Genomic DNA, 25450 nt, shown 5'->3' with positions numbered 1-25450 from the left:
ATTACGTGTTTGGATAAAAGCAAGGCTTTTGAAAGTAACATCATATCATGACTATGAATTCATTTAAACATCAGCTGCTTTTCTCACATTTCTTCTGGGTGGAACTGCCTTTATGGGCTCTCTGCTGTTAATTATCACTGAGCACACACGTGCAAGTGCCGATGCTGGGAAACTTACTCTGGGTGTTGTAGCCCGAGGTCACATGCTGTGACTCCTAGAGAGAGGGGGAAATGGAGAGAGAAAGCCAAAGGGAGATGAGCTGAATGAATAAACCAACAGATGCCATTATTGATTTCACAGGAGTACAACAACGCCATTACACAAAATTCTGATCCTCTCATCTCCCTGCGTCCACACTCCGACTCATTCTTAAACCTCGCTGGCAGGATTAGTGTGACGCTGGGGGCTGGAAGCGAAGTCTTTGCTAATTCATTAACTACTGGGTCAGATTTACTGCCTCTGTGTTTACACCGCGTTGTCTTTTGACATCAACACCACTGAGATGTTTAGCGTACTAAGAGTGATTCATGAAAGTCGAAATCTACCACCTGCTGTTTCATTCACAATATTACTGCAATTTCTGAGATAAATGCTCAATACAACATTTACGCTAGTTTGAAAGTAACAAATATCGCCACTATTTACCTCACAAGGTGACATATTTCTTATAAGAGCAGGTGTAGAAGTGATCTGAGGGGGCAATTCGTCACCTATTGTTGAGTTGTTTATTGTTCTTCTCTGCATCTCACCTCTGAAACATCTCCTGTCAAATTGTCTGGGTGCTACTACAATGTCATTTTTTTTAAACTGCTGCAGATGACATTTCTCAAGCTTTCTGTAAAGGATTTAATCACAACCTTTGGTATTTAAAACACACTTCAAAATAATTGTTCCATGCCACTGCTGTTTGTTTGGATATTAAGGAACAAGGATTAAGAAAACAGAACTCAAAATACAGGATGTCTTTTGGCATTTTTGCATTCATTTACTAATATTATTAAGAAGACACACAGCTCAAAGAAGAGATGATACCATATGCAGTAGAGTCCCCAGTCTGTGGATGCATGACATTCACCTGACAAATCAGCTACAAAGACAATTTTGCAAAATTGTGGACAACATATAATTATACAAACAACATTTAATGTTGCGTCGCTGCAGTAGAAATAATCAGATTCTATCACAGCAGTGACTGCCATGATTAATTTTACCAGCAGGCTGAAGGCTTTCAGTGACAGAGGAGGTTAAGATACACTTTGTGAACTATTTAATTTTTAGCAATTTTAACTGTTGCTAAATGAAGAAAACTTATACTAACCTTGTTTGGGATGGGAAACTTGGTCTGATCTGCCTTCCCAGGAGTGTGTATAGCTGTGAGAGGAGGGGGCCAGGAATGTGTCATCTCCTGAACACACACACACAGTAGTGTCATGTTAGCGCAAAATAAGGAAAGAATACAATTAAAACTAAATGTACATTTGGTCTCAAGTGAAAAGTGCCAGGTGAATATCAATGATGGCTGGAGCTGAGCCTATGGGAGCAGAGACTGCTTATACAACATCTTTGATGCAGAGGAGTGGAGTCAGCATTCAATCAAGGTTGTGCTGAACTATCTCAATTGGAACGGACTATTATAACTTACAGGTTAAACTGAGAGGCGCATGGGGAGTTGGTGGCACACCAGGGATCAGTGTACTCTGAGTGAACTAAGTGCAGCATACCAAAATAAAAGCTGGCCTCAGTCAACTGCATTACAGCTAAGCAGCAGCAGCAGCAGCAGCTTTTTCAGTTTCTATTACTCTATTTGCAACCTACTTAATTGAATTGGAGTCTAAGTGTGCAGAAGCTTTAATTAGGTGTCGAGATAAGCAAGAGTGTGCGTCCCATATTTAACCTCTTAGTTATTGGCTGCTTCTCAGTGGGACATGCAATGTGGTTATTGTAAGATTTACCCATAAGGTAGCAGTCAACCTCCCACTCTCACATACTGTACTCTGGACAGTCTTAGTCACTGGTTCCATTACAAAGTCAGATGCTTTGTAGAAGGTTGAACTCAAATTATCCCTAACAAGGCTCCAAAAACATCAGTATTAGTCATTAGTCTGTCAAATTGTAACAAAGATTTACGCTCACTGACATATCTGCCAAACGGCAGGTCAACGGGTCAAAAGGTCTATGTTTAAAAGGTCAATGACGTCACAATTTCCCATCATGCAAGCCTTTACCCCCTCTGGTGTGGATGACTCATTATCATCACATGAGTCATAGTTTGATGTGTCTGTAGGAATATAAGGGTGTGTATAAGATGTTGATATGCATAGTTTAACAGTGCTAAAATCTGTGTGTGTGTGTGTGTGTGTGTGTGTGTGTGTGTGTGTGTGTGTGTGTGTGTGTGTGTGTGTGCCCTCCTTGTAGTCGTGACGTACTTGGCCTGACACATATGGTGCGTTGCTAGGCAACAATTCTGTGACATCATCATGTCCCTCAGAGAAGAGTTCCTGCGTTTTGACAGACGGTACTCCTGATGGTGTGTGTGTGTGTGCCTGTGTATGTACTTGTAGTGTTTGTGTGTGTGTTTCTATAAAAGTGTTACTACTGGCATTGTGTGCGATTTACTCAGTCTGTCACATTAACACAGACCCACATGTCACTGTGTTTTTCCAGTTATAGGGTATCATGTTCTAATCAGGAAAGCCCCTCTGTCTTTGCAGTCATGAAGCTAACACAGATAACAGTACAGTAGACTTTGGTGTTAATTTCAACAAAATCTGATTAGAAGAGGAATGATAGAAACACATACGCAGAAGAAAAAAAACTTAACAAAAGCAAAAAAAAAAAACTACACTACATAGATTCTACTAATTTGAGTGAAACAACCTTTTTTACACAATACTATTAAAATATTATGTTACTTAAAAGCACACTCTGAGATCCATTAGGTAGAGGAAAATAAAAGAATAGTAATTGTGTTATAGTGAACTCTGGAGGTGCTAATTATCTCTCTTAGATGCTAAAATACAGTCTTAACACACATTTGTCTATGAGAGAACAAGTAATCCATTAAATCACGCCATTGGGTTGCTCCATATTCACTTACTCACTTCACTCCCTCAATAAATCTCACTTTTAGCAGCTTTTCTTCTCTGCACAGTATCTCTGATACATGCTTTTACCCTAAACAATGACAACATCCAAGTCAACATTTCTGTGACAACCAACTTGTAGCTGTGTCATCGCAGAAAGAGCAAAATGAACTGCGGGCCTCCACTCCGACTCACCTCACCTCACATTTTGAACTCCCTGATCTTTCCACTTGACACGGCTAAAAACCACAGACTGAATTCAATAGTGCACCAATATTATTGACAAAGGCCTTTCATGCAGCTCACAGCACACTATCTGTCACACAGCCTGTTGGCCAGCATATTGATTTGTGAAAGGAAGAGAGAGGTGAATGACAGAGGGCACAGAAAGATGAAGAGAATAAAGTAGACGTAGAAATGGAGAGGCAGCGCAGACGACAGAGCAGAGGGAAGCCATAGAAATAAGTGGAAGAGGAAGACAGAAGGAATGGGCAGAGGAAAAGATACTGTAAGCTGGCATACAGTCGGAGAATGTCCTTGTCTTCATACAGTAGCTGCAAATACTCTGAATTCAAAGACAAATTTGTGAAAAAATGAATTTTTTCACATTGCTCTGAAGCAACATACTGTAGTAAGCAAAGACTCTAGAACTATAAAGAAAGATGAAAACGGCAAAAAAGTATGATGTTCTTTTGATGACATGCTGATAGGAGAAGATGAGGCAGAGAGGAACATACAGTTGATTAAAGGAAGATAAAGGAGAGAAGAAACTGTGCAAGAGTGTTCTGCATAAAGTCATCTACCGAAACAAAAAACTTGTATAATCACTGGCCTGAGCCATAAGATTTTCTTTTTTCTCTCTCACTGCATTTTGTTCACTCTGGTATTTTGTCTCCCTTTCCTTTATGCTTTCTTCACAAAATCAGACACACAGGAGACCCACAAAGATCCCAGTGAGCAAACAGAAAACAGCTGATAATCAGTGCAATTACTCTGTGGTGTGTGTGTGTGTGTGTGTGTGTGTGTGTGTGTGTGTGTGTGTGTGTGTGTGTGTGTGTGTGTGTGTGTGTGTGCCTGTACTTGCATCTAAGTGAGAACCACAAAACGTATTTTCTTACCAAAGTGAGGACATTTTTTCGGTCCTCACTTCTTTGAAGGCCTGTTTAAGGGTTAAAATGTGATTTTAGGGCTGAGGTTACAATTGAGTTTGAGCAAGGGTTAGACGTCAGCCTTCAGTTGTGCTGGTTAGGGTTAGGGTAAGGGGCTAGGGGAGGCAATATGTCAATGGAGGGCCTCACTCTGATGTACAGTAACTACAAGAATGTGTGTGTGTGTGTGTGTGTGTGTGTGTGTGTGTGTGTGTGTGTCTCTATGTCTGTGGGTGTGCGCACGTCCATGCAACAGACCCGCAGAATCTCTTCAACACAGCTGGAGTCATTTGGCAGGCTGACCTGGAGGAGAGAAAGCAGAGACAAAGAGACGTCAACACTATTTATAGCATTAAATTACATGTTAAACAGCAAAGCAGAGCAATGGAAAAGTCACAGTGAACAACATGCAAATACTCACCCAAACCACATATGAGTGACAGTTTCCAAGCCATCCTCTGTCAAGATTATTATTCTTGTCTAAGGTGTCAGATCTTAGGCTAAAATGTTTTAATATATTGTTAAAATATAGGTCCTTTTATTTTATATGTACTGAGTAAATAATTTAAAGTTGGTTATTATTAAGGTAAGGTAAGGTTATTACTGTGCTAACAAGAAATCTAATATTTTTAATAGGAAAAGAATACCAGGGTATCAATGCTGTCTTTATTTAAATGGAACCTTTAATATGCAAAATGAATGTTATCTAATAAGTTAATAATGTTCTGGTCAACTAATTGTTTGCATTTTGACGAACTAGAATAATACACATTGTTTTTTCTTTTTAGGACTTTCAAACTTACTCCACATAGAACAAACCAATGAAAAGAGAGTGTGATGAGTCCTCATATACAGAGTATGTGGAGCAGGTGTAAGTGATTGTTTGTGATTGGTCTGAGACAGGAAATGACATAGTGAAAGCGCACAAACAGAAACAAACCAAAACATACGCGCCTTCAGCCAAAGGGCCAAACTGTAACATTTGTTAGCTGAGCATAGAATTGACTGCTGCTTCCATTATATATTAAAGAAGCAACCTCTTCATTCCAGTGTCTGGTTTAATCACAGCTTGATGCTGTAAACAAGTAGAAGAATTTAAGTCTAGAAAACCTGTTGTAGCGACTCACTATTGCTTCATGGATGTTTTGTCTGGTGCAAAACAATCTATTTTTAAATGTCCCCTTGAAATAGTCCAAAATCCCACTGATTGCATCTGTAGTTAAGATACGTGCCATTTTGGTTGTTTACGATTATAAATATAGCTAGAATTATATATATCCTCCTCATTATATCTTTGTGTCTGTGTGGCTTGTGTGTGTGGGCACTGAAATGTGATGTTGGGACATTTAGAGATATTTCAGTTCAAAAAAAGCCATGAATGCCTGTGGTTTGGCCCATGTACTGTTAGCTATAAGGCCATCTCAGTCTAACTAGGATTTTATTTAAAGACAAACAAATAGGCTGGTGGAGTCATACACAACAACACTGATTGAATTTACCAGTTCAATGGCTTCAGACTGTTGTGTTAACATGTGCCCTTGTCAATAAAGGCTTTTGCATTGAACTGTGAGCTAATGAATGAAGCGACACAGCAGCAGATGCTCAGCTTTGTCCTTTACATGATAATGCCAGGGCCACATTTAACCAGGTGTGCTACTGAAATATCACTTAAATGGTCATGAAAAATAAAAGCAAATGAACAATTATTGTCAAACATGGAAATCTGTGAGAAAGAAAAAAAGTATAGAATATCATGGACTTTGGACCTGTTTTCAGTTCATCCAAAGTTCACATTGCTGCTCACGCAAACTACAGAGTTGCTTTTCTATTTATGTCAAACAAACCATTACTTCTGCTGCTGGAAACACATGACACACTTTGTTAACTAAAGCCTACAAGACACGAGAACAAATGTCCGTTGCCGAATTATCGCTTCCAAGAAGTAATTGAAAACAGAATAAAGTGTTCTCTGGGCCTGGTCTTGGCTTGGATCAATCCAACAAACAGGCTCATTAAAGAAGAAAGAGACGCACGACAAAGGTTGAGAGAAAAACTGAACGAAAGCAATTCACTGTACAGCTCATGTCTGACATGTTACAGCACCATAACCTCAGCTACACAGTGGAAAGATTCAGTAACTGAGAGAAAAAACAACATAAAAATAAAAGCACAGTGTATTTAAACACTGTGTGTGTGTGCGCGTGTGAGTGTGTGTATGTGTGTGTGCGCGTGTGTGTGTGTGTGTGCGTGTGTGCGTGTGTCAGACAGGGTCAAAACTGCTCACCAATAATAATCCCTCCAAATGTCTACTACACATGAACTAAAGCACATTGCTCCACATCTAAATGACATTAATTAGACAGTAAGTCAACAGGAAACCAGAGTGGGAGGATGAAAATGTGAGCTTTCCAGCAAAACATTCAAAGCTACATAAAAACCCAAAACGTAGAAGACTTGCCTGTCTTTTAATGACAACATGAAAAAAAGCCTTACTTTGAATTTGGGCAAAACCCTTATGCTTTTGCAGAAATAATAAATGATGTTTGGCTCCGTTAAAGGCTAACATAATAAGGAAAGAACATTATGCTGTTTGGCACTCTTCAAGATACGTATTTACCGTAAGAGAAATTTTCCTTCGGTTTGGCTATTGCAGGTTTCACTGTATGTTTACAAGCTTGATTCTAAATTTGTCTTACTGCTGTTTGGTTCAAGTACTTACAATGACACTAATGAGAGTAGAGAGAGGCAGTAATGCTGAGCGCTGAAAAACCAAAACAATTAGTGGGAAAGCAATAAAATAATAAAGCTGGGCAACTACAGTGTTGGGAGCTTAATTTTCACGTCACATTTAGTCATTATTCATTATTCATCGGTAATATTAAAACATTGTTTAGAGAATCTTTATTCCCATAGTGACTTTTAAACTGATAAATATGTTTATCAAAAAAATTAAAAAAAAGTTTGTCTGACGTCATCTGACAAGTGTTCTAACAGAAATGCTGATTATTTTAAATAGAAAAGTGAAGCATACTGTATACTGGAAAAAAATAATAAATAAATAAATAAATTTAGCATCTTTATCTGCTTGATAATGACAATGATGATAATTAATGATAACATGGCTTTAACTATAGTAATTTTTTTTTGTGATAGTCCATTGCCCACCCTTTAATGTAATATCTCCCAGCAGGGATTTCAACGTTGAATCATAGTTGAATCAACATCATATTATGGTTGACCATTGGATTCTATGTTCATTTTAAAAAGGTAAATCAACGTTGATGTACAACGTTGATTCAACGTTGATCAAGCGTTGATCAAACGTTGCTTCAACGTTACATCAATGTCACAGAAACAACTGACAATATTTCAATCTTGATTTAAAAGTATTTTAAGTATTTTATAAAAGTATATTTAAACTCAAATAGTGGTTAAACTTTGAAAATGTTTAAGTACAAGGTTAAAGGCTAAAAGACATGATGTATTCTACATCGCACTAATTCTATATTAATAAAATACAAACGTGTGGTGAAAATAGGTCACTTCCTGTGTTATTTTTCCCATTAGTTGACATGTGTGACGGATGCAACCAAGAGCATTTAAGTTTAATTTCTTTGCTTCAGTATAAAATACATCTGACTGACAAAAATGGAAACACTCATGATTTCAGGCTCGTTGAATCTGTCTATTCTTTTCTCTGTCCATCTATCTATACATCTGTTTCTCCCTGCCTCACTTCAACCATCCTTGTCCATCACAGATGTGTTTGGATCACTGGAGTACAGCATTGGCACTTCCCGGGGGTCTTGGGTTTGTTTCCTAGTGTAGTGTCGACCTCTAAACCAGATAGCACACTTAGTGTTTTATAATAAAAATACTATAACATTACTCAGTCCTTGTAAACATACCAGTCTGATTCAGGCCCAGTGAATGGACACTGGCTTTAATGGATCCTAATGGACATTTGACTCTTGCATGCACTACACGTGCATGTCTTCTAAATGATGTTATTGTGAGAGCACAGTTATTGTTAAGGACTTCAGGATGGAAGAAATGAGAAAAATTAAAGAAATGTAGAGGAAAGAAGGACACAGTTCTGAGAGAAAATAGACACCAAATGGAAATGAGAGCAGGGCGAGAGAGAGAGAGACAGAGAGAGAGAGAGAGAGAGAGAGAGAAAATATAGCTGAGGCAATTACTGAGGCAGAAATCCTTTCTCTCTGAAATAGCAGCTCCAACAGATGCACACACATATACACATACACCAACCTAAAGGCACATTGGACTCTGACATACACTGATAAACAAGTTCTCTGCCACATAAAAAACAGCAAATTCTCATAATTATCAACACTGACTACTAATGTAATGTTGGGATCCCTACTCCTTATTTCTCTCCTTGTAATGTTACTCAGGTTTCATCACCGTATGTTCAAAAAAGATCCGCTATCAAGGACTTTCCTCTGCAGATCTTAATTATCATTTTATCAATATTGTGTAAAATAGGCAATGAAACATATTCACTCTCCCTGTAAATTACTTTTCCTGGTTTCACAGTTCGAACCACAGCAAGGATTTATTATTACTTAATATAACGATGAATGCAGCAAGATGTCTATCACCCACTCATTTGCATTGCATCCTGTTTGTAGCCCAGAGTTGTGGCTTATGGTCAGCGCCACATGTCCACTTGGAACCAGGCTCTTACAAAGGATATGCTTGTTTTGTTGCCTTTGGCCCCCCTACCTAGTACCAAACGTGAGTGTAATTCAGGCTAAATTCAATAATAACTGTCAGTAGATTAAAATACGTAACTGTTTCCCATACAAAATGATATATGGCCTCACACTCCTTCCCGATAGGCTGAATGGGTCTTCATTACATTAATTTGTCATATTAGCACGGTGCCAGTTCACACTCCACAAGCAGTCACCTATTAAATTGCATAACAAACACATTTAATGTAATTCCACTAAAATGATTTCCTTTTATAAGTCTGTGTCTTTTCATGTTTCAAATCAGCCAGTGCCTTGTTTCTTTTGTGCTAGAATTAAACATCATTACGAGCTAATTATAGTAATGTATTTAAGACTGAAGAAACAGACTCCCCTTCTCTTTGTGTGCGTGAAACGAATGAATGACTCAATAAAAGCATGTGCGATGACAAAATATGAATTAATAAAACACCCCCACAGATATAAGGTCTATTCATATCGACAATAACACAGAGATAGTAACGTTTGACATGGAGATTGTCAGAAACAGAAGATAAGAGAGAAATGAAGAGATGCAAAGAGATTGAACGAGGATATTGAGCAAAGAAAGGAAAGATTTGCAAAGACAAAGTCAAACAGAATCAAATCTTGTGGCTGGCTCAATGTAAACACTTTCTCCTGCACTGTCCTCTGAGAGCTATTAACTTGAGATCATTCTGTATTTCTGTTACACTTCTGTTTTCTCAGGATATTTCTCAGTAAGATAAGGAAATCGTTTACTTTTTTGGTTAAATTACACAAAGAAACTAAACTCTATCCCCTATCAGGGCACCCTACACCACCAGAGTTGCTAAAATGTGCCACAGGAAAAAAACGTGAAAAATGTCTAAAAAGGCAAATGCTGGGTTAAAAACACATATCAATCAACCTGTCGGCGTAATTGAAGGTTGAAGTTGTGTACAGTTCAAACTGGGGTCCAACAGGGTTTGGAAAATCTTCAAGGATTTTTGTCCATAAGCTTCTTGTTTATTCAGTTTCATCTGGTCCTTTTATCATCCATATTTTAGCTGTTTACAGTGCTGGAGTGACCGCCATCACTGGGATTACCAGCATGCTAGCTAGATCACAAGCATCGCCCTCAGAGGACGCTGTGCGTCTGTTGAGTGCCTGGTGTGAGAGAGCATGTCTGTGCGTGACTTATAATAAAGAACACAGTGTGCATGTGGATGCAAAACGCTGTTTGCTCCAGGACAGTTTTGACATTTTATGCAAGTTGTTATTATTATAATAGTCAGTGCTGCAACTGCAGCATACAGTAGGTTGAAATGACTGAGGTCAAAGGTTGCATTGATATCTGTGAGTAAAGACATTTGAGATATTTCTTGAATGCATAAGAACACAATTTTATTTTTGCCTACTCCATTTATTGCTCATTAACATTAGTAAAATCTTCTGTACTAATGCAGTTTATTAGAAAAACTGATGCTGTACATCTGCAGCCCTAACTACAGTGATGAAGTATACTGGTAATCAAAGGTGGGTCAGATTCATTTTCAATAAAGGTAGGGACACAATTCAACACAATTCAGATTCAACACGACAAAATTTTTAAACTAAAGAGAGCAGTGAAACACAAACAACTTCTCAGACAAAGCCAAAAGGTATTTTGCACAGTTCATCCAAAGCATTTATCTTCCTACTTGAAAAAGGCGGTGGTCACTATTGTTCACCCTGCTCTGAACATGAGCAATGCACTGTAACCTTAACCTAATTAATGTGATTTCACTAACAGCTCTAGCAATATTAAATGGTTAATATGCTCTGTGTGAACTGGTAAGAATGTTTGACATCAGAACATTGCGGTTTCTTTAATTAGGACTACAGATGTAGTGACGTCTGCAGTTGATCACTTAGCGTTTATTGCAGTATTTCACATTTTCAACTGCATGTCTCTCTGATACATGTCCATCATTGTGCTAGTTGGTCTTACTCTGCTGCAGCCTGCTGGATGAATTACTTCCTAATAATCGAAGACACTATTCCCAGGGTTCCCACTCCAGCGTTTTGACTTCAGTAAACTTGCTGCACATACACATTCTAGTTATTCCCTTTTCCCCTCATGTCTTCGTATTTGTTTCTCCCTTGCTCACTCTTTGTCCCCATACTGCTCTGAATCTCCCTTGTCCCCTCGCTCGCTCTCTTTTCTCATTTTTTTCCTCCCCACATCAAGCTGTGCCGACGCAGATAAGGAGTTGATTTACCATCCAATTAAATGTCGTCATTGAAACATTGCTTCAAATAAGCCTGTCTTTTTCACCCTCTGCTAATTGGCCTTGCACTAGCATGTGCATGCGTTGGGATGGCAGCGCTGGTGTGTGCACGTTTGCCTTTTTGTGTGTACCTAATGCTTTTACTTGAGACCCATATACTCAGCTCCTCACTTCAGAAGAGGGTCATCTTAAGTTCAAACTAAGCAGTATTAGTGAAGCTTTTTTGTCTCTTTTATTTTTTGCTTTCCAAACTCTCGGATGTTCAACTGAGCAAAGCTGTGGATTCTGAAATTAAAAAAAACTTCTCAAAGCTCTGTTAATGAATATTTTCATAATAGCATAGTATAAAATGCAAGAAAGGTTTGAAAGGTCGGACTCAGTCAGAAAACTACAGTTAATTATCGTCTAACTCAGTTAAAAGGCGAACATGCTCTTGTTAACTCTTAGTCTTTTAAATGTATATCAAACAGTTTAATTGTGCGATCTTTGTTTGAAGGGTTAAAAAAACTAAAGATAGTAATGAACTCGTAACGCGTAAATTAGTTTGATATTCATTATACATATAGCATAAAAATTTGTTTTCTATTCCTTTCCCCCTCCATGTACAGTATGCAAAGACACACACACACAAAGTAAAAATTTCGTTTTTTATATAAATTGTGATAAATCCATGGAGAAGCAGTCTTGAAAGTCATTGATCAAACATTTAACACTGTCTTAGCCATTAAATAGGGTGAGCGAGGAAGTGAAGGGGATAGATTGAAGAAGAGGCTCCATGATCAATGCCAGTGGACCATATAATTGCACCAGGAATGGGTTAGCTGAAAACATTTGCCTTGTTTTCTGATGGATCACATCCTGGAGCCAGCCAGCCAAGCTAAACGCTTCAATCTGTATTAATATGACTCAGAGTCATCCATCTGAAGGAGCTGAGCTACAGAAATTAACAAAAGTTCTTTACACAACTGATGAGCTGATAACGAATGCATAAATGTCTGTATGGGATTCTAACAGGTGGTGTCTTTAACATTCACATTAAATAAATTTCCATCCTTTGAAACCAAATTTGCAACTGTGAAGCGCAATCTGCAGGATTTTACCTGGTCTTTTTCTTCTCTTGGACTCCAGTCAGACAGAATAATGATTTTTCACTCAAGATGTCTGTTCAGAAGCACAAGGGTCACAAAAGAAGTACAGCACATCAAATCTTCAGCAGAAGTCATTGCCGCTGACCTTTTATCGAGTCATTTTTTTCACCTGGCGCACCATAAAGCATGCCAAGACTGGAGTTTCTAGCTAAGTCTCACCCCATTACAGCGTCTTTCTTTGCCGCTCTTTCCTGAAAATATTTCAGATCTGTGACAAGTGAAGTCATCCACATTTTCGGCTGCTTCATGTGGATATTTCTTGATAATATCCTTCCACAAGAGTCTGCTTGGTGTCACTAACCTTACACTATATCTAATTAAATGCTTAATTGTTTCAGTATTAAACAGAGTCTATGTTTTCTTTCTTATTAGATCACTGTAGATCTGATTGAATTGAACTGTTAAACTACCCATCAGACTGAGGAGATTGATGTTTAAATAATTTTAATTAATTAGACACTATTCACAAAATCATTGTTGAGTATTGTATGTAACTGAACTCTATAATGAGACAAATTAATACATGCTCTATTTTTACCAACCAAGGGAGAGTAATGGAAATGACTTGTCAAACTGTGCTAAGCTACTGTAGATAATAATTTTAGCTAATATACTAAAATACTAAACTAATACTAAAACCTCTCCACAAGTGGATCAATAAGCAACAGGCATCAAAGTTGGCTGCTCTGGTTACCTAAGTGCATGAACTGTACTCATCGCCCAGTGGCACCAAAGATGCTTCAGATGTTGCTTTCTCTGTTTGTTAGCTGTGAACTCTGGCGTCCAAAAACATTAACACATATCCGTCATGTATTTGCTGTTGTTTTAATGTGTCTGAACCTCATCTTATGAGCCTATGGAAAAAGGTATTAAATGAAAGCAGTGTTTTAATATTGACCATTCTTCTCTAGACATCTGACAAATTTCCAGTATATTTCAAGATCCGACAAAATGTGATCGTAAATTGTGGTTTCTTACTTCTGAAGAAGATCCTAAATGTTCCAATTTTGGTTTTGGCAAGCACTTTTCTGAACAGATTGTGAAATTGTTATTTAGTTTCATACCCAGTGGGCTGGTGTGTAGTGATGATTTTCTACTTTGTTATGCTATAAATCAGCCGAAGCACTCCTTAAGTACAATCAGTTGAGTTCCTGATGTAGATGACATCTATGTTGTACAACAAGGATCAGATGGCACTATGACTTTCTGTCTTTCATACACACACATTTAGAAAAAACCCTTCATAAATATATGAACATAACAAATGATTACACACAACTACTGCATATTAATGGAAGGAAAAGGCTCTTTAAAGTCACACATGCAGCTCTGTTTTAATTAAGGGAAAGAGGAAACACACAGACACACTACTGCAGCCTGAGTTGGTTAGACAAGGAGAAATGGATGATTGACAGGTGTGTGTGCATGTGGAGGCGAACCGCAGGCTGAGTATATTTGATTTGTCTTGTTTGCAGGATGTGTTGGAGTGTGTGTGGTCTGTCTGTGTGTGGCTCTCAGCATGGTGTCTGTGTACCAACTAAATAAGGGCCTCTTGAGAGGGGGACGTCGACAACTGAGAGATGGAGGGGTCTACTGCAGAATAGGAGCATTGAACTTGTGTGCCTTTGTGTGTTTTTCTTGTATGTTTATCAATGCAGACAACTGAATTGGTCCATAAAACAATCATAATATCATCAAAAAGAGAATTTATCAGCCAAATAATTCCTTGATTTTATGGCCACTTCTAATAAAAATCATCTGCACATTTATCTTGTCTCTTGCTTTCACAATTCAAAATAAAGAACTAAAAGAACTACTTACTACTACATTTTCACTGATTCACAACCACTCTGGTACCTCATAGAATGCGTGAATGGACGTTTGGTGGACGTTACAGAAACTGGGGCAAAATCTGGAAATCAAACTTAGTGGTACAGTAGCTTTGTTTAGGAGACCAGCTATGTGGAAGAATATTAGAATATTTAGAAGGTCATCTACTGTAAAACTAGTTATAGGGCCTTTAAGAATTTTCTACTTTCACGAGACAGTGAAAGAGCAGCTTGTAAACATTAACAACATTGAGTCCCGTCAGTCTTTGTGCTAATGACGTACAGTAGTGGCAAAGTAGCTTTACAGAAAACAAAATTTAATTGTTTTTTAATTTAATTTAATGTGTGTCATTTATACATATACTGTAATATTTATGCTACTGGCCCACTATTACTCAACAGATCATATTTCAGATTGATCAGAGAAGTTGGAAAGGAAATTGTTGTGTGAATTGGAATGACAGTAAAGCTCCTTATGTCCCATACAGTGTGTCCTTGGCTGTTCCCTTCTAGCTAAAAATATAAATGAAAAAGGAGGGTAATTTTTAACGGAAAACGTTTAGGTTTATTATTTAAGACGGAAAATATATATATTAACAACAGGTCTGTTCAGATAAAAACTTAATGTTTTTATGGATGTATTGGTCTCTTTATTTGTGGGGGGGGTTTCTAGGCTATATTTTCTTCATTTCAACAAATACCGTGAAGCGTGTCAAAAAAACAAGTTAAGTCTGTACAGGTTACCCAGCAGAGACATCTGAGCAGCATCACGGGTGCCAGCGTTGGCCCTCAGCCCAGACGCTGACAACCACAGAGCTATAAAATAAGGTGAGACCTGTGTGACTTCACAGGTATGTGTGTGTGTTTACACAGAAGCCAAAGAACTACTGCAGTATTTGACACCACGGTGGCACAGACACGCTCGCAGGGTGACAAGTGATCCCTAAGCATGGAATCTCTTCTCAATTAGTCAAATGTAGCATCTCAAAGTTTGATTGATCAGCTCAGCTTGTTAACATCCCTATTAAATCCTTTGTTTCCCGATTCTTCTGATTAGGAAAGGAAACAAGCTGTTTTCACTGATTTAATTTACGTGATCACGTCAACAGCATATACTTTAAATGGGCATTTGTTTTGCCCTCTTCTGATTTTACACACGTTTCCTTCCCCTCCTCATCCCTTCTTCCACACATCCCTCTTTTTTTTCCGTCTATGCAGTTTAAGTCTAAATCAGGGGATTTCGGGGTGTTAAGAGCTGAGGTGTAAAACACCGGCTGGGTCTCTGTAAGCTCCTAAGAGGAGAAAATAATCCAACACAAAGTCTTTTTCTCAACAGCAGCTCTCCTCCCCCTTAATCACCCTATTAGTTGCCTCCTCTCCTCTCCTCCCCCCTCTTCTCCTTACACATAAACACATATGTACAAAATGTTCAAACACAAATACTGTATGTTGTAAGTTGATGTGTCTGGAGTCAACTACATACAAAACACTGCTTTGTTGGTCAGTTATGGTTGTTTGACTGAGTTTCCAAGAGTCTGCCTCCTCCAACAATAAAGTCCCTCTAAATCACCTGTGATGTAGCCAGGGCTGCATAGATGACTAATAATAACAAGGAATCTGTTCTGATTGCAGCATGCCTTTGGTTTAATCAACCAATCATGCTTCATGTATATTGATATTGAACATTTCCATAAATCTCAGGCTTTGTGCCGACGGTGCCGAGGTTCATCTCTCATCATCTGACTCCTGTAATAATATAGAACAATATACAAAACGGGAAAATGCAAAACAAATGGCAGAGAAACACTGAGGAAGCCATTTCATCATTTATCTTCCATGTAATCTTTCTGAAGCATTTTTCCCTCAACTAAATAATAAACTGTTGCACACAGGAAAAGAGCAGAAAATGTTGTTTCCTCTGACTTTCCTCCCCGGTCATATTTCTCTCTCTCCCCTGTCTTTCTCATCCTCTTCCGCTCGCTTCCATCCTTCTCCCTCTCTCTCTTTTTTATATTCATAGGATTTTAAAATGTCTGTAATGGCCCTGGTAGATCAAAACACATCTTCTCCCACAGTGAGTGTGTGTGTGCGGGCGTGAGTGTATGCCTGTGTGTGTGTTTACATATGCGTGTGCTGTGTGTGTGTGTGTGTGTGTGTGTGTGTGTGTGTGTGTGTGTGTGTGTGTGTGCAATTTGCATATCGTGGCTATGCTCTGATTGGCAAACTGGCAACACAGAGCCCAGCGGGGCATTTTTTATTAAAAGACCCTACCACCACACACACACACACACACACACACACACACACACACACACACACACACACACACACACACACACACACACACACACACACACACACAAAGTTAGGAACAGCCACTGGCCTGTATCAGAACCTAATGAATAATACTAAAGAGCTAACAGCAGGGGTTCTCCATGTATTGTTCTGTAACGCCGAGAGCAATAAAAAATGTTATTACCATATTTTTATGGACACCAGACATAAGCTGCTCTGAAATAGTCAGATATTTTATTAGCTGTTGTGACCAGATTTTTATTGTCCAAAATTAAGATGCCTAGTAATTTATTATACTTTACTGGACCAGATATAGAAGCAACAGCTAAGACGTTTAACTGCACTAACATCCAGTATTGCATTAAAACACTACAGCATTATTAATCACATATCAGCAATTAATTACAGGATTGCATAAAAAAATTTGATTTTATTCAGCTGCTACCAAAGCACAGCTCTGTAATGTATTAAGTGAAGTAGTCTGCAGCCTCATAAGAGCATGATATATGGACTTACTACTGGAACAATATAAAACAACTATTTTTTAAAGGAGAGCAGGCACTTCATTTTATTTGGCACCGTGTGGGCTGATAAAATAATAGATGTACTCCCAGAACCACCAGCTGCACTTAGATCAGAAAAGATAGCGGGAAAATAATGAAGAAAAAGTGTCAAGGAAATACTAAAAGTGTGGATTTACATTTTCTCAAAAACTGTGTGCCCTAACTGTGAGACATGTCAGACAGTCTTGGCTGAAATTAAACTCATCGCTACTGTTTCAAATTCAATGGAACCGTGAGCCTGAGCCATCGGCCAACTGTTTATTCATTAGCAGTCTACTCAAGTTTATCATTTTGAATTGTTTGAAATGTGACATTAGATTTTAGGCTCTTTATCGATGAGGTTTCATTCACGTTAATGTGAGCTTTTAGAAAATAGATGAAGATGAACAACATCTAAAATGTTATAAATAATGTGACTAGTTCAAAAATAAAATGCTGCATTTGTTTAGTTCACTGTTACACTTGTGATATGCTGAATATATTGTATTTCACTGCATTTAAAGCATTCCGAAATCATTCTGTATTTTGAACTGTGATACTGCCCTTTTACTCAAAATGATCTGAATACTTCCTCTATTACTACCTAAAATTCTTTTATTAAAGTGTCAAACTACAAATTGAAGTCTTGACTGTGTGAACCCGTGACATCAGATACATACTACTGTCTGCCCACTAAGCCCCCAAATAACTCTGGCAGATGATACGGAAGCTGCTGTGAAAGTGCAGGGATTGACTGCTGTGACCCTTGGTCAACGATCAATGGGAGCTGCTGCGTGTCGAGTGCTCGGTCCTGCTCTGACTTGAACCACCGGCCTCAGATCCGACAGCATTACGTGGCTAGAATTTTCAAAATTTAAAGTTGAAGCAGCACCCTTATCCTACTAAGCTCATGGAAAATGTTTAATTGAGATGGTGAAAAGCAGGGATTTACTTACGGTGACAAGCACCATATTGGCTTTTTATAGTAATAGGTGAGCAATGATCGTTAAGGCTAATCCAGTACAGAGCTGTAATATTAAACCTTAGGATAAACGGCTGGTCTAAAATCATGTTCTGTTATAGACAGTGCTGCTAAAATACGACTTGAGCTCTGCAGGAGTGTGTGTGTGTGTGTGTGTGTGTGTGTGTGTGTGTGTGTGTGTGTGTGTGTGTGTGTGTGTGTGTGTGTGTGTGCGTGTGCGTGTGTGTGTGTGTGTGTGTGTGTGTGTGTGTGTGTGTGTGTGTGTGTGTGTGTGTGTGTGTGTGCGTGTGTAACTTCCGCCGATGTTCTCTCTGATGCTGACATGTCTTTTGCTGCCTGGCAGCTTGTACGTGGTCACAAAACATGACACAACATCCCTGTGTTGTTATCTTACATCACACCATTCACACAACGTTGTTATCACAGAGCACAGGCCTCTCCAGATTATCTTGTAACAAACCTGAAGATGATCTAAGTGTTAGAATATTGAAGTTTAAGACCTACAAACATGAACCCTGGCTGCGTGGACTTGACCATGATGCCTTATCACAGAGCGACTACTGCTGTGATGACACCCAGCAGCTGATGGGAGACCTTCCCTTGGGTGTTTGCTCTAAGTAGAAGTTTTCCACGAGCCTTTTTACTGCAGCCTCTTAAGGGCAGTTTGATTCACTGGACTGTATTCTTTGTTTCAAGAAGATGATTTTATGATCATTTTATTATCAGCATAAAAGCTCAATCATCTTGTGGTCTCTGTTGAGGCAATTAGCCGGCTATATGACGTTCAAATGAATTACAGTGCTAGAAAGCTTTCAGTGTATCACTGAGGGACTTGACACAGTATAAGTACTACAGAAAAAATACACAAGAATATTCCCTTAAAATGCATAGGTACTGATTTAGTGGCTGGTGCTGCCACGTGTTTGTATATATTCCTGCGTCTCAGTTGTGAGTTGACAAGCAGCCTGAGGGAAAGGGAGGGCTGATGGGTATTATGCAAATGAAGCCAGCTGTTTTCTGCATTGGCAGACTCCACATAACTCTCTTCTAGTTCTGCTGGAAGTAAGAAAATATTTCATTCCAGTTTCCCTCCTTGCCTCCTCTTTATTTCCACAGAGAAGGTATTTCTCTATACTGTGATTTTATACAGCACCGTCCCTGCACATTTTATCGCTCTGCACACATATGGGCGAAACTAATGTATACATGTATACACTGCTGAAGTATTGAATAGAAAAACAAAAAAGTTTTAAGGTAATTATTTAAAGGTCCACCGTTCACCCAAAAACAAGTCAACACTATGCCATACTGTATAATGCTGATTAAAATACTGCACAACTGCAGTCAGTCCTTGTTTTAGCATATATTACCTATATTAAATCTCCGGTATGTATAATATTATCAGTTAAAGAGGAAGTTATTGTTTCCATTAATAAAATGGTCACTCAAGCAGTGGAGTCTATGAATAATGAGGCTCATTCACCTCTTTTACAACACTATAATCCCTACAGTGTGTTGATTAATATTAATAAATGCAATATAAAAATATTGATGAGTGCAGATTAGCAATATGTCTACACTACAAGCTATTGAGTTTGCTAAAACACTCTAAAAAAAACACAAACACATTTGAAGTAGCTCACAAATGCAACATCAACAATGTACTATGCTTTCATGGCAAAATGAGCACACTGTACTGACTCCAACAACATTTGCCAATAAATCAGTACAAAGATGCTAGATCTGTTTTTTTGTTGTGCTTGTCACCTTCCAGTACCACCTGCACCAGCCTCCCTTCAGGTGTCAGCAACACAGATGTGACTGTACATATTTAACCTATGAGATCCTCAAGTTAGCAGCTAAAATATTCCAAGCTACAGTGACACTCGCACAATTTACACATTCATGACCCCAAAGTATTTAGTGAAGATTGACTAAATGACTCAGCTGTGATAATTAGTGATATAATACTTTGTTTTTACATAAGATTAAAAACATGTCTTGCCTTTTGAATGCCACTACTGGCCCGGAGCAGAACACACACTAGCATTAAGAACTGACAGTCGACAGGTTAGAGGGTTAGAGCCGCCTGGAGTGTGAGTCTGTGATTAACAGTTTTCTGAGGACACAGGTCCACGTTTCTTTGAACGAGCCAGTGTGTTGCATAATGGCAGGATCCTTTTGTGTTAAACAGAATAAACGAATGCTTTCTCTGACAGCAGAATTGATTCGGGTGGTGTTGGCCTTCTGGTGATTACTGACTGGAGGTCTTGGTCTACCCTGCTTCTTATTTACCGCTACATTAGAGGTGAGGCAGCGTGTGCGCCTCTTCACACACCTGAAGGAGACGCCACGGCAGACCTTCAAATTCGCGTGAAATTACATCAGCTCTATACTTTGAACTACATGTAAATGAAACTTGTCACAGCGCGGTTGGAAATGTCACCTGTCACCGCAGTGTTTACTTTCCTGCAGCATAACTTGCAGGGCCTTACAAACGTGCTTGTATAGTCACTTGACTTCAGTGTTTGTTTGTTTACATGAATGAGAATGCAGTGGAAATTCTAAGTGAATGTCACTAAAAGCATCGCGACAGATTGAACATGCATCTCATTGTAAAAACTAAATGTTGCTGTGATGGTTTCATTAGACTTCACCTACTTCTGTTCTTCTGATTTAAACACTGAATAAAATGATTTAAAGGATTTTTTAAATGAATGTAAATGACTTTCTGAGGACTTATTCTCATATAATGCTGCATACATTTGAGACTGGGTTCATTGTAAATGAAAGGGGTTTCAACTTACAGTATAATTGCAATTGAGAAAAATAAATCTATCCTCAGTGGAAGTTAAAGAATGTGCATGTATATGCATTGTAACTACACTGTAATAAATGAGGTTCAGCATGTGCACATTTATTCTGTCCTGACCTAAATGTAGTTAGTCAGTTATATTTAAGTTTGTTTCTTAGTTGTTTTTTTCTCTAAATGGCTTCTTGTAGTACACAGCATTATCTTCAGGGGCCGAAGACATAAAATATTCTGACATCTGACATGTGAAGCATCATTTTGTCAGATGCTGACAATATCTGTGTGTAGTACATTATATGCAGAGGTGCTGCAGATTCGGGCCTATTGGAAATATTAGCCATAGACATGAATAGTGTTATCACCCTCTTTCTCCCTGCTTCTCTCATTCTCCCTCTCCAACTCACACACTACGGGCCTCTAATCAATAACTCTATAGTGCTAACAGAAAGCTTCCACAGCAGTTTAAAGGCTTATTGCACACACACAGACAACACGCTCACATAATCAGCCAGTACTCAACAACTGAACTGTGAGCCAAATATTGAGTATTTCAAACACATTCATGGCACCTGAACTAATCTGAAAACGGTTACATGGAAAATCAATCTTGCTGAATGACTCCACAGGAATTTCTTGTATTGATATTGTATTCAGCGGACACATCAGGACTAAAGCGTTGCTATCTTAAGTTGTTAAACCTTTCATTTACTAATTAAAGGGTAAAATGGGGACACTTGGAGCCTTTTCTGTCATAAATTGAGCAGCAGGACTCTCAAAGATGTTCTGTAAAGTAGCACATCTGCTGTTCGGCTCGCTCTTGTGATTTGCTGCTGTTTGCTGTTTAAGCTGCGGAATACATCCAATAACTCATCTAACCAGAACGAATACAGCGATGATAAGGTGCTGTAATCAGTCAGTCATTGTCTTCCTCTCCTTCAAGCCCCCCTCCTCTATCTGCCCCTCTAGATACCCCCTCCCGTTTCATCTGCAGTCCCCTTTTCCTGTTTTATCCCTCTCTTCCTCCCCCTCAGTCCATATTCAGTTAAATCTTCCTTCCAAAAAACTCTCACTGGAATAAATATGAGAGGAGTGAAAACTAAACGGTGTGCAGGCGATAACGGAGCATCCATGGATGTGTGGGTGAAACAAAGTGAAAGAAAGCACTCATGGCCATGAATGTACTTCTTATCCTCCATGCGAAAGTGTTGAAAGTAAAGTATATTTTAATTCCCTCCCTCTCTCCCCCCTGTCTCCCTTGCCTTCTCCTTCTCTATGCCATATGCTCAAAGCTTCATCTCGGGCTCATTTAGAGTGCTACACACACGCGCTGAAACACACACACGGGCTCTATCAAAGCACAGGAACAGCTGGCTTGCTCGATATGGATGACTACTCGCCTGTCAACTAGCTTCACACACACACACACACACACACACACACACACACACACACACACACACACACACACACACACACACACACACCCCATCATCAGGCGTGGAGTTTCTTGCTGTTTTAAAAAGAAAGGTAGGGAGAGATAGAGTGACATAAATAAAGAGCTAGAGAGAGGGAGAAAAAAATCAGGTCAGAGAGTTAAGTGAGTGAGTCAGAGGGAGTGAGTGAGAAGCTTGTGGAGGAGTTTGGTTACTGTCACATTCATTTGACATAACAATTAGCCAAATGTGCAAAGAAGAAAGTTGAACGAAAGAAAGTTGTTTTTTTAAAGAAAAATGCAAAGATGATTTCAAACGCACAATTACACTTAAATTATGCTACATTCATGATGTTGATACTAATAAACACATTTTCAGACTTAGGTTTAGTTTGAACAATGTTACTTTAAAGATGCAGGAGCGATCTACATGTACTTTAGTATACATGGGTATAACACACAGTAAACAGTAACAATATCAAGTCTTTTATTTGCCAAAAACATCAGGAAATGGAATTGTAGAAAGTAACAAAAGTTTTGGTGCACATTTGGTCTAAATCTGCGTCTATCATTGTTGTTTTAGGCTTCAGTGCATCATTGTACGCTGACTCCACGTGTAGTTCACACAAGAGCCTGAGAACAGATCTGAACCTTGGCAGATGTATGATGGGCTTATAAGAAAGTAAAGCTACTGTACGCAGCTGGAATGCAAACATGCAAACTCTGCAGTCAAAGGCAGAAGCGGGTCTGGAACCCAAGTATTGTTTCTTCTGCTGTACCACACTTAGCCCTTCACTCCACAAGCTGTATGTTTGGTTTGAATCTATTAGGACTATGCTGCCTGTAAACACAGGCCAAACACTTCTGTTCACAATGCAATCTGTTGTTTGGACAAGTTATGTATTAAATCATCATAAAAGCATCATTAGGCAACAATGAACACTATCTATTTTTATTATTAATACTAATTACTATTATTATAATGTTAAATAAATATTAAAAATATAATTGATTTCAATTGTATTTGTACTGTACCATCCTATTACTACTTCCTTTAAATGGCACCTATTACTACAGTAGTTGTTTTAAGTTGTTTTTATTTCATAAATGCTGTAATTGGTGCTACTGGTTTTAAAAAGGCAATTCACTGTTCATTTAGAAACATATCTGCAGTTAATAAGCCACAGTAGCTGATCTCTTACCTCTCCTGTGTGGCTGAGGCTCAGTTTTGGCAGTTTATTCTTCACATTTCCAGAGTTTCCATTGTAAGCTTGGTTGTTGTTGAACCCCTCTGCGGCCACTAGGGGTGGTTTAAGTTGGGGAGAGTCACTAGGTGCCTGATCCTGGCCATCCATTGGTCGAACATATGCTGTGGGCTTCTGCTGAACAGCAACTGGCTTCCCTGACAGGCTACCAGGTGGGAAGGTGGGGGTCGTCAATCCAGATGTAGGAGTGGTCAGACCAGGAGCAGGTGTAGTCAGAACTGATGTGGAAGCCAGTGGAGATGAGGACGTTGAGAGGTGAGAACCAGTTTCATTTTCAAAAGGGGAGGATTTAAAATGGCCACCATTTTCTGTGTTAGTGGAAGACTTAAAATGACTACCATCCATGGTGGAGGATCGAAAACTGCCACCATCTGCGAGAGATAAGAAAAGAAATGTTCAAAATCACCAAAGCACCACCTGTTAGAGAAGAATATTGCTCTGCTTCATGCTGTCTAAACCTAATGAATGTTGAATGCCAAAGAAATTCTCCCTCTCCCAGGTGGATCAAGCCAATTACAATTAAAACAAAATTGTAACTGGGTGGTTAAAAAAATCAACAGCATGATGTGATTTTTATATACAATACAGCAGCAAGGAAGATGTTCACTTTCATAAATGCCAACCAAAAGCTGTCTGATGTTTGATTAGATTAGTCATCAAACTCATGAAGCAGGAAATATACAAAGAATACCAATGAATATCTAGTTCTCAGAACATTGAAAGCAGACATTCTCCACAAATAGTTTACGTATTACAATTATTATCCCAATGCTAGCTACTTTTAGCTGGAGTTACTGTATACAGTAGTACTGTCCTGTACAGGGGATGAAACTGTTGACACACCTCCCTCCTCTGTACATTTAATATGAAGCTTAGACTATAATTCAACAGCACTGTCTTTGCTCATTTTAAACAGCAGGTTGTTTCCCTCCTACTTTGAAGTAACTCAATTATTATTATGCTTAATTCTAGGATTTTATTTCATCCTGGCTCCAGAATAGAAGACTATAAATTTGTGACTTTGAAAATTCCTCTAATGCAAAAGTCCATCAAGCCTCCTCCTTAAAGATCAACAATTCATTTAACTTACTCTGTAGGTCATGGTTAGGACCTACCTGGGAGAGGAAGGGTTTTGGAGGGGTGGGGGGAGTGCCTTCTAGAAGAAGAGGAGGATGATGAGGATGAAGAAGAGGAAGAGGGGCTGGAATCTCCTTTTAAACCGAGTTCATCTTTCAGTGAGCTGAAAAGCTCTTTGTGTCTTTGAATTTGCTGCTCTTCTATTAAAGACATTTTGCCTCTGCCACTTGTAGTCCCCCCTGTGACCTGCCCCTGCCCATTCTGTCCTAACCCGAGAACAAGACCTGCTCCTTGTGCACTCTGTCCATGGCTTCCCCTCGACCAATCCATGGAGCCTCGAGACTTTTTCAAATTCTGATGTGGGCCTGTTGTGGTATTTGATGATGAGGTGGTTGAAGCAGGAGGCTGTACAGAGGTCGTAGAAGAAGATGATACATTGGTGACCCTTTTGTCCTCTAATCCTCCACCCCCACTTGTTCCTGACTTCAGGGTTTCATTGAAAAGCTGGGAATCTATAGCAGGTGTAGCTGAAGTGGTCGGGGTTTGCAGGTTGTTGTTGGCACTGTTTCCTTTAGGGATTCCCACTAAGTGGCTCTGGTTGGAATGACTAGTCAAAAGGTCTTTCATTTCTTCATAGGATCCCAATGTGTTCTGGACACGACTGGCCAGCGCATCACCCTTATTGGTCTGTGAAAAGAAGTGGAAGCAGAAAAACACAGAAGGGAGGGAAAGAGAGAACAATGTTAATTAGGTCTTCCATTTTTCCATATCTCCACACTTGATGAAAAGCCCCTCTTTATTCAGCTAGAGAGACAGGTTGAGAGATGGATAGGGTGACTACTGACCAGACTT

General features: G+C 39.0%; 1 protein-coding gene across 5 annotated transcripts in view; it reads right to left on the bottom strand.

Moving 5' to 3' along the window:
- aff2 (AF4/FMR2 family, member 2) overlaps nt 1-25450 on the bottom strand; it is a 104484-nt gene that overhangs the window by 41257 nt on the left and 37777 nt on the right. For all 5 annotated transcript variants that reach the window (XM_029164480.3, XM_029164479.3, XM_029164477.3 and 2 more), the window contains exons 3-7: nt 24637-25285; nt 23459-23892; nt 4490-4534; nt 1319-1405; nt 178-214 (exon numbers count right to left, since the gene is read on the bottom strand). In XM_029164480.3, the coding sequence (XP_029020313.1) occupies nt 178-214; nt 1319-1405; nt 4490-4534; nt 23459-23892; nt 24637-25285 (1252 nt within the window). The remainder of the gene's footprint in view (nt 1-177; nt 215-1318; nt 1406-4489; nt 4535-23458; nt 23893-24636; nt 25286-25450) is intronic.

This window comes from Betta splendens, chromosome 10 (genome assembly GCF_900634795.4).
Source record: "Betta splendens chromosome 10, fBetSpl5.4, whole genome shotgun sequence".
NCBI lineage: Eukaryota > Metazoa > Chordata > Actinopteri > Anabantiformes > Osphronemidae > Betta > Betta splendens.
Note: the sequence above shows the minus strand (reverse complement) of the source record. Positions and strands in the feature narration are given on the sequence as shown.